The sequence below is a fragment of the Saccostrea cucullata genome, unplaced genomic scaffold, assembly GCF_032062105.1.
Source record: "Saccostrea cucullata isolate Sc308-1 unplaced genomic scaffold, CSIRO_AGI_Scuc_v1 ctg268, whole genome shotgun sequence".
NCBI classification, from domain to species: domain Eukaryota; kingdom Metazoa; phylum Mollusca; class Bivalvia; order Ostreida; family Ostreidae; genus Saccostrea; species Saccostrea cuccullata.
The window spans coordinates 73,224-83,018 of NW_026935288.1; the positions used below are offsets into that span (position 1 = coordinate 73,224).

The following is a 9,795-nucleotide window of genomic DNA, read 5'->3' on the forward strand; positions in this document are numbered from 1 at the left end:
ATGAACAATTTCTAAAAGGAAAATTATTGACAAACAAATTGATGAAACTAGAATATCAGTAGTCTCGTTTAAAGTCATCATTTCGCAAGTTCTTTGATCAATACAATGACCTGATGACCTTGTCAGTAAATACAATTTATCATTGAATCAAATGCTGACTAATGTTTTTCATACCGATTGTTAGTCCATTATTTACTCCTGAATTGACGACGGATTTTTCCGTTATTTCCTGATCATGATTGTTGAAATCAGCCACTGATCAAGAAATCTGTACAGGCGACATGCCTAATGTTGTTTATGCAGTGATTAATGCAATGGGTTTTCTTAAGAAATCAAGGAGAACAATATTCAGACGATGTAAATATAAAAGTACTATTAAATATTTAAATTTAAGTTTTCTAATTGGCTATATTGTTTAACATACCTCTCGAGAATTTTTCATTCATTTGGAGACGCCACTCTTGTGGGTGAAAAGCTGCCAGTTTTGTCCTGTAATCGGCACTAAGTTCCGTTGAGCAGGGAGGGATCTTTTTCGCGCCAGCACTTACAGCGACACGGGAATTTGGTTTATACGATCTCATCCGAAGGACCGGTCTCCACGTCCCACAGTGGAATTCGAACCCGCGACGTAAGGATTGACTCCCTACTTCGCGACTCTAGAGCAGACGCTCTAACATCTGCGCCACGCTGGCATAAACATGAAAAAGACCACACGGTGGGTGTGACCGGTCAGCAGGGGATGCTTACTCCTCTATGGCACCTGATTCCATCTCTGATGTTTTGGAGGTCTGTATTCGCTTTTCTCCTATTTTGTATTGTTTTATGGACTTTGATATTTTTGAATACTGTTTGTTACTGTTCGTATGTCCGTATCTTTCATCGAAATTTAAAAAAAAACACTGAATACTTTTAGTTATCTAGATTTAGTAGTGGATCCCCCCCCCCCACTTGAATGCAAAGTCGAACGCTTTTTAAAATGCAAATCAAAGATGTTGGTAACCATAGTAATGTTTTTACCAAAAAAAAACACATGTGAAATATACATGAAAGCTCTAGTTATATATGAACCCTAGTAAAAGTTTTCAAAAGTAGGTAAAAGGTCAAGGTCAAAGGGTCAAAGTTGATGACATCTGAAGGAATGTCTTGTCACAAGAATTACAGATATGAAGTGCGAAAGTCATATAGCCGTTCAAAAATTATGGCCAGCGTTAAAGTTTCTAAAGGAGGTAAAATTTTAAGGTCAAAGGATAAAAGTTTTTGATAGCTAAAGGAAAGTTTTACGTTAAAAATTGATGGCAAAGGTTAAAATTTGGTAAAATTTTGCAAAAACGGGTCAGACTCACAAAGTTGTTTTTTTTTCAAAAGTGCAATAGTTCTTTCTCTATACTTTTTCTGGCCTAAAATGTGTTTTTATGTTATTAGCCCCTTCATGGTAACAGCGGTACTACTCTATTGCAGGGCAAAATAATAACGGTTGGCGAAGTTCAAGTTTTTTACCGATGATTCGTGGATTTCTTAGGGAAAGAAATATTTTGATATTTGTTATTCATTGTAGATCACAAAACGGCCTTTAGAGTATTAAAGTTTGATATTATATAAAAGAAAAGCCTTTTTCACAAGAAATGCACATGTGATATAAAAAATTCATTGCCTGAAACCAATCAAAAGTTATGTGCAAGGTTAAAGTTTTTGCATACAAACAGATAAACGGACGAAAGGGGCTAAAACTATATACCATCGAGTCTTCAATCACGGGGGCATAACAATAAGTAATGTTTTCTTTGTCCTTAATTCGAATCGCAATCATTTTTCTTCATATAAAATTCATATCTGAAAAAAAAAACACTTTTTCATACGCATTGAAAAAATTATGCTTGATATACAGTGAAAACTGTCTAATCCGACACACTGTGAATTTCGACAATTAATTTCGTTCCCATTTTACTCTTTTCTATGTTTCTTTAAACTGTGCATTCCGATACCAAGTCTATTCCGACACAAAATTCATCTCCCAGTGCATGTCGGATTAGACAGGTTTCACTGTACCCCGATATCAAACCAAGAAGTTTATTTTCCAATATCTTACTGTAGATTTATTTACTCTAGCACTTTATCGGTAAAATAAATCAAACTAGATCCTACGAAATTTTGTTATGACCGTCTTAATTGATGCAGTAGTAAGGAAAATATTATTAGATAATATTATAACGAGTAAAGTTCAAAGTTTATCTTTAAACAAGTCCACTGACATTAATGCACATGTTTGATAATGCAATTTTTTAAATAATATGTGAGTTTTAGAGCTTAAGAAAAATAGACATTTTGTTGCGATTTACACATGCAATGAACAATATGTAAACTATCATCTAGAAAATTCAGAGTAGAAATATTAGAAAGCAAAGCAAAACCAACTCACCAATATTTGGAATATTTGTGCCGAGTAAATATTTTTGAAAACAGTGCATTATTTCTGTAAGTGTTAATTTTATACACATTTCACCGACCGGGTGAGTTCAATGTGTAGAAATGACATGTATAGACTGACAATACTAATGAGTTGGTTTTGCTTTCTTGTTTTTCTACGCTGATTTTTTGGATTATAATTCAGCAAATATGACTGTGATACACATTCAGCAAGTTCATTAATACACAAAACATTTCTACTTTTCTAAGTTACATGTATTAAGGACATTTGTAAAAGTACAAGGATCTTACAAAGTTAGGTTATCTTTAATCTTCTCCCGGTGTATTCTTTGACATAACTTACATGTTGTAGAAGCCATTAATACTATAATATATTTTACAAAAAAAAAAAAATTAAATTTCATTTAGGGACCTTTGGTCAAATGTGCAGCTTTTCAGGACTTGATGATTGTGTATCGCAGCCATCTATGCTGAATTACATGCAAAAGATAAAATCGCCAAACTTTTTAGAGACACTTAATCCCGAAGAAGCCGTAGATGAACACTGTGGGTTAGTGCATACATTTTTTTTTAAATTTATTTATTTAACTTGACAAATACACAGAAGCATACTAATTGCAATTCTTTGAAAAATGCTATTATTGAAATTGAATAATGCAAAAAACCTTGTGAGATTTTTTCCAGTAGTAATGCAACAAAGGTTCTCAAGAAAAATAGTTCTTTATTTCAATTAATTTCTTTTTGTGACATTTACCACAAAACAATCATGTTTGTCATTCAAATATTTTTTATAAGGATGTCCCTGATATTGTGGGTTTTTTTCTTTTTGCTGGTAATAAACAGTTTCCAATTGAAGCTAGTGTCGTGTATTCAGGACATGAAAAGATGTTATCCTTCAATTGGCCCCTCCGTGACCTTTGACCTGGTGATTTCTGCTGAAAAATACCTGTGTGCAGAAGGAAAACCAGGTACTAAGACTAACATGTATACATTGTTTTATTCTACATAGATTATAAACAGAAACAATTGTTAACACTGCTGGTATATTTTACTAAAATAGTTTTCAAAAGCGTAAAGATGAAAATCTCGATAAACATTTCATGACACGTCTTAATGTAATTATATACAAATCATTTAAATTCAAAACATGAGCTTAATTGATTTATTATGCACCCGGATCGATAGATCCGAGTCGTATATTGTTTTTGTAATGTCTGTCTGTTTAGCTGTTGGTTTGTCTGTTCGTCTGCAAACATTAACCTTCGCCATAACTTTTGAGCCATGAAAGATAAAGACTTCATATTTGATATACATACTTCACTTCTAAATCTCTTTCAAATGACACCAAGTTCAATGACCTTATGATCTTGACAGTGACCTATATGCTAAAAATATTTTTTTTGTCTGCAAACTTTAACTTTCGCTATGCCTTTTGAACTAGGAAAGATAGAGACTTTAAATTTGATATGTATACTCCACTGATAAAGCTCTTTCAAATAACATCAATGTCAATGACCTTGTTACTTTGACTGTGACGTGACCTTTATGCGAAAAGTAGCTTTTCCGTACCTTCGTCATAATTTTAAAGCATAAGAGGTATAAACTTAAAATTTGGTGAGATACTCCACTGATAAAGCTCTTTCAAAGGACACCAAGGTCAATAACCTTGTGACCTTGCCTGTTACCTAAATGGTAAAAATTACTTCTTTTTCAAATTTTGTTGTTGCCGGGCGGACAGTGTTTCACAAACACATCTTGTTTTAAATCTGCTCACACGTATTATAAAAATCAGGGAAAAAATGTTTTAATTTTTGAAATAAATATCTTTGTTCAACAGGATTCATTGAAAACTTTCACTGTATGATGAACAACTTTGTGAGAGATCATAACAATTTGCAGTCGTGTGGAAAGTTGTATCCAGAACTTATCAAAGCAAGAAAACGCAAAACTGGTTCTGGTGTTTCGAGTGAAGAATGCAGGTAAAACATAATAACACATGGATCTTTATAAAGGAAACGCATGTTCTGCTGCAATATTAAAATACTTGTTGTATTTACCTTCCAGAGCAGATGCAAAAGGCTATTTTCAAACAAAAAATAAAAAAAATAATATGTTGAGACCAATACAAGGGCTGTTAAATAAATAATGTCTTAAACTGTATGTCATACAATACAGATACCTTATGACATTAAGGTTGACTTTTTCGCATTATTGATTCTTTATTGAATTTATAACAATTTATGTGACCACTTATCATCAAAAAGTTTCATTGTAAGATGCTGGAAAACAACGGCTAATTGAGACACTGCATTACAAATGAATGGTAAAGAGTCACTAAACTAGAGTGACATTAAACTTTTCATTTAACCTGCTGTAAAACTCATTACGAATCCCAAAGAAATATTCACTGAAATATTTAAGATTTACAACAAAAAATGTCTGCTTTATAGGCAAATGAGCAGGTGGATTTTAATAATAAAAAAATGAATTAATATAATGGGCATCAAAAATGGATACCGTCCTTGCAAACTAAATATTATAACAACTAATGTACTGGTTGTCAAATTTCAACAAATAATTATTTTTATGTATGATTTACTTTACGACACATAGCAAATGTGATAGACATCGTTTCGGGAGTAGTTTACACTGTTTTAAAAGAGACGTTTGACAGTAAAAAAAGCTTAGTACTCAAAAGTCATTCTATATTTTGAAAAATGAGTAAAAACGACAGTGTTTAAGAATATCTAAACAATTATTTTAAAATATCAGTAATTGTAGTTATCCACGTTTGTTTGAAATTCAAACAGATAATGAAACTTGAATCTATTGCATAAAACCCTCAAAACAAAATATACAAGAAGATGTACTTGAGAAAAAGAGCAAAGGTCTGTGATCTTGAAGAGCAAAGAAATGCAAGAGCACAAAGACAGATTCATATGCAATTTTCTTAAATTTTATTTGTTTTCTTGCCAAAATTTGTATTTTGGAAGGCAGCTTAATTTCTGGAAGAATCTAGAAAGCAATTGTTTTGCAAACAAATCGAAAGGTTAATGAAAGGAAGGAACCGGAATCAGGAATCCACTACATTAAATTTCTTCATGACAGAGTCCAAACCCGCACGCCCTGAAGAGTAAAAAAGTTTTTGGGATAAACAGATAGTTACTTTTTTCACATTTACAATATTTGCCATATCTGTCGACTTTTGACTTGTTTCATGTTTTAAACTTCTTTCAGAAGAAAGAATTAAGTCCAGGAAATCAAGATCTGCCATTTTCCAGTATACTAAGGGTTATACCCAAAAATAAGTTCTAAAAACAATCAGAAATTGGATAAAAAAAATTTATGGACATGTGTTTTAATTAAAAGAGAATTTTAAGTTAAATCATTACGACTAAATCAATGAAAAGCGTCTTTTCCTTCTTTCCGAGCACCGAGGACATTATTTATTGAACAACCCTTGTAAATTCGATTCATTTATCATATAGCATATTTCATTGAGAAAAAAAAGATTTAGATGTTTTAAACTTTTTTGATACATATTCATAAAAATATGTTTAAAATGATTCTTATATGAAATTTACAGAGCGTTAGAGAAAGTTTTATCCTGTTTTGAAGACAGGTCCCGGACTCTGTGTGGCGGTAACGCAGCAACTTATATACGTTCTTACCTGGAAGCCATGATAAAACCTCTGACCAAGGGCATTACATGTAACAATGGTATGTATCTTTGCAAAACAAATTACTTTAAGGTCATGATCAGATATCTTGTGTGTTGGATGTCCGTGTTTGTTCCGCTCTTAGTTTGTTTTGTTGACATTTGAGCTCAAATATGTTTGTTATCAAGAAGTCAAGTTATACTGTACAATATGGATTGGGACACTTAATGCGATGAGGCTTATTAAAAAAAAAAGAAAACTGATCCAACCAATGTTATATAAGCGGGATTTAGGTAGCTATTAAATTTAATCAATATAATTTAAATTTCCATAATTAATTAAACAATCCGACATTTTTCCCAAACACTGACTTCAAATTACGCATATTTTTAAAGTAAATCAAGCAGTGGATTTGAACACACCACGTAAGGACTTTTTAAAGGAAAATTCAGTTTGATAATTCACCAAAACCGCTGATAAACGTAAACTATTATTAATTCTTACATAGGCACGAAAAAGATCCCTCCCTGCTCAAAGGTTCTCGGAATTCTAGCAGCTATTTTCAAGTATTTTAGAAGGCAAACTTTTCATATGAACAATTCTTGTGTTTTAAAATATCCAGCTTATTGTTGTTCTGTTGCATTATTTTTTCTCACGAATTACAGTAGAAGTTGACCGGAATATGTATTTAGCTGACTGTCTTCGAAAGAGAATATAATACAGGTAAACTTCGTTATCTCGACATCGACAGGACAGTCGGAAAATGTCGAGATATTAAAGGAATATCAGAGTTTCGACGTCCATAATTTTACTGTATAGTAAAACCATAGACCTAAACTGAACAGACTTGTAACTACAGGTACCGGCATATCTTCAAATACTTCAATTAGACTTTAGCTCATTTGTTTCAGCTATCCCTCTATATTTATTTAAAAAATCTAATGTTTTTCACGAATGTTTTTATGAAATGCTTTCTTTTTTATCTCTTTTTACTAAAAACCGTTTTCCATCCAGCATTCGATCCGCGTGCCACTAGCTCTGTCAGAACAAGATACGAAATGCGCTCTATAAATTCCAAACCGGGACGGTACAAAGTCGACTTCCGAGATACGGAAAAAAATTAATGCATATATTTTTTAAAATAATTTCATTTCACTTCTTTTTTATTTCATAATCATTCATCATTAATTTTCATTTCATTTTCAAACCTAAATTTAATTGGAATTGCGCATTTAACAAACTTAATGATGTTACATATGCATCCATATTACGACTGTGATGCAATAGTCGTACATGTCGTAGATTTGATTGATTCCTGTTGAATGCATTTATACCACAGTTTTTAAGTTAAATTAAATTCAATGTGTATATTGTTCATTGTTATTCAGTTCCTTTTTTATATAAAATGTTTAAGTTTTGTTAGATTTCGACATAAATAAACGATTTTACTTTAACGCAGAATGGAGATTTATCAATGATAATACCCAAGCTAAACATTAAACAATTAACGTATTAGAGACGCCTAGGGGGCTTGGGATTCCTCTAAAAAACACATTTTTACAGAGCAGTATGTAGTCAAAACATGGGTGTGAAAGGTGTGAATTTCTGGCGACGTCGAGATACACGGAATCGCTCGTGCGTGACGAGCGACCAGCTGACAAACAATTAGGTTAAGTAGAGCAGAAAATTGCCCCGATGTCGACATATACCAGGTAAATTTTGCTCTTGGGACTGTGAAATACGTCGAGATAAGCGGGGTAGTCGACATTACCGAGGTCGAAAAAGTTTTTGCAAATCATTTATATAGTAAATAAACAACCAAATCAGGTTGTGTTCACGTGTGTGTCGAAGTTTACCTGTATATTAAAATAAAGTATCATACCTGTTTAATTAACTGAACTCCATATGGATTTTAGGTAATATTCACGATACCTGCTTTTAAACTCCATTTTACATATCTTTGTACATGCCGTCTTACCTATATTCTCTTTACACGACATGATCAATTCCCGAGTTACTTGATATACACAAATATTTACATTTGCTAATGTCTTTCCTTATTTAACAATGATAATGAAATTGAAATTCAATTTGCAATGACATGCAGTTGGTCACATGATCTGATTTTCTGGCATATGGAAAGCAAACTGCATGAGCCATTTGGAAAGTTCAGGTGCCCATTTTACAAAAAAACGTACGACAAAGACCAAAAACTTCAGTTGAAAAAAAATTAAAAAATGCAAAATTTATGTTTCCCTTCAAAGTTATTTGTGTAAAAATATCTTAGCACGCTTCTTTTAAAAATATTAAAATGAATTTGATATAATTTTTATCACAAAGTTATATAAAATATAAAATTTGGCTCAAGTCGTAAGTCCCTTTGTAAAATGGACCCAGATTGTGAAGTCACATGACGTCATAGATACGTTATGTTGAATTTTCATAACAAAGTCTAAATAGTGCCTATTTTACCTTGTCACACGAATAAAAAATGAAAATATAAATATAAAAAATAAAAACGTTTTACTTCTTTAAATGTTTATCCGTTTCGTACATTTTCTGAGTTACTAAAGCAATGAAACATTATTTCTTAAAAGATATAGTCTCATACATCTTACGGTGTGTGCAAACAAATTGAGTAACGCTATGAAAATTTGTTTGCACACACCGTTGCAGTTATGAGACTATATCTTTCAAAAAATAATAAATCATTCTTACTGATTTCATGATTATAATTCTAGCATGATAACGTAGAATATTCTGTATGTTTCCTTATAACCCCTGCGAATGCAAAAAAAAAAAATCTTGTTGTGCTAATGCTAATGTGTATCAATGCTATTTCGAAATATTTATTTTCGGTAAAGAATGTCTACGTAATTTCATAAAGAGATTATTCTTATTACATGTCCTTGACCGAGTTATTTGCATAATTAGAATAGCTTTGTAAATAAGACAGTGAATTCTTCTGATACACACGTTCTGGAAACAGTCAAGCACGTCTGTCTGTCCGTCCAGTTAGGATTTTCCATTGTGAATTAAACATGAACTATATTTCAATATTAATTGTAAGCATGCTAGGATTGTTATCATGACATCAGTAAGAATGGTACATGTATTTAATCTTCTTGTATTGATTGTCATGGTGTCAGGTACGATTATTAACTATTACTAAGTATATAGTAATGTTTCTTACTGGTGAATTGTAAATATACTCATCAACGAAAAAATGAGTCAACAACAGTATATCAATGTATTCTTAACACGCGTCTTGCACATAATTTGGGATATTTTTGGCTATCACACTTTAATTTTACCAAGAACTCTTTTTTTAGGGACAGTTACTCAATAATGTGACAATACAAGGAATCTGGATTGCATGAACGAATTCTCTATACATGTAAAAGAAATGTTAAAAATGTTTTTATCACAAGATATAGAGAGGATGAATAAGGAGAGCGCAGTAGATAAATTTTGTAGGCAAGTATGATATTTTCATTTTACTTAAAACAAAACACACAAAACTAATAATTTATTTGAATTTATCTGTGAATGCTTTGATTGGGATGTAATTAAATTATAAGGTGTCTTCTCATCACCACCTGGGTGACATATTATTTAACGCTACTGTGTGATATCAATCTAAATACCTGAAATTGCTAAACAATTGATGTTTAAAATTGAACTGAATCTTAATTGTTAAATATTTTCTTGA

General features: G+C 31.8%; 1 protein-coding gene across 1 annotated transcript; it reads left to right on the top strand.

Moving 5' to 3' along the window:
* The first annotated feature begins 2,846 nt into the window (after positions 1-2,846).
* LOC134242405 (uncharacterized) lies at positions 2,847-9,554 on the top strand. Its single transcript, XM_062724475.1, has 5 exons — positions 2,847-2,974; positions 3,268-3,392; positions 4,262-4,403; positions 6,011-6,144; positions 9,416-9,554. The coding sequence occupies exons 1-5, from the start codon at positions 2,847-2,849 to the stop codon at positions 9,430-9,432; spliced, it is 546 nt and encodes a 181-aa protein (XP_062580459.1). The 3' UTR covers positions 9,433-9,554.
* The last annotated feature ends 241 nt before the right edge of the window (positions 9,555-9,795 follow it).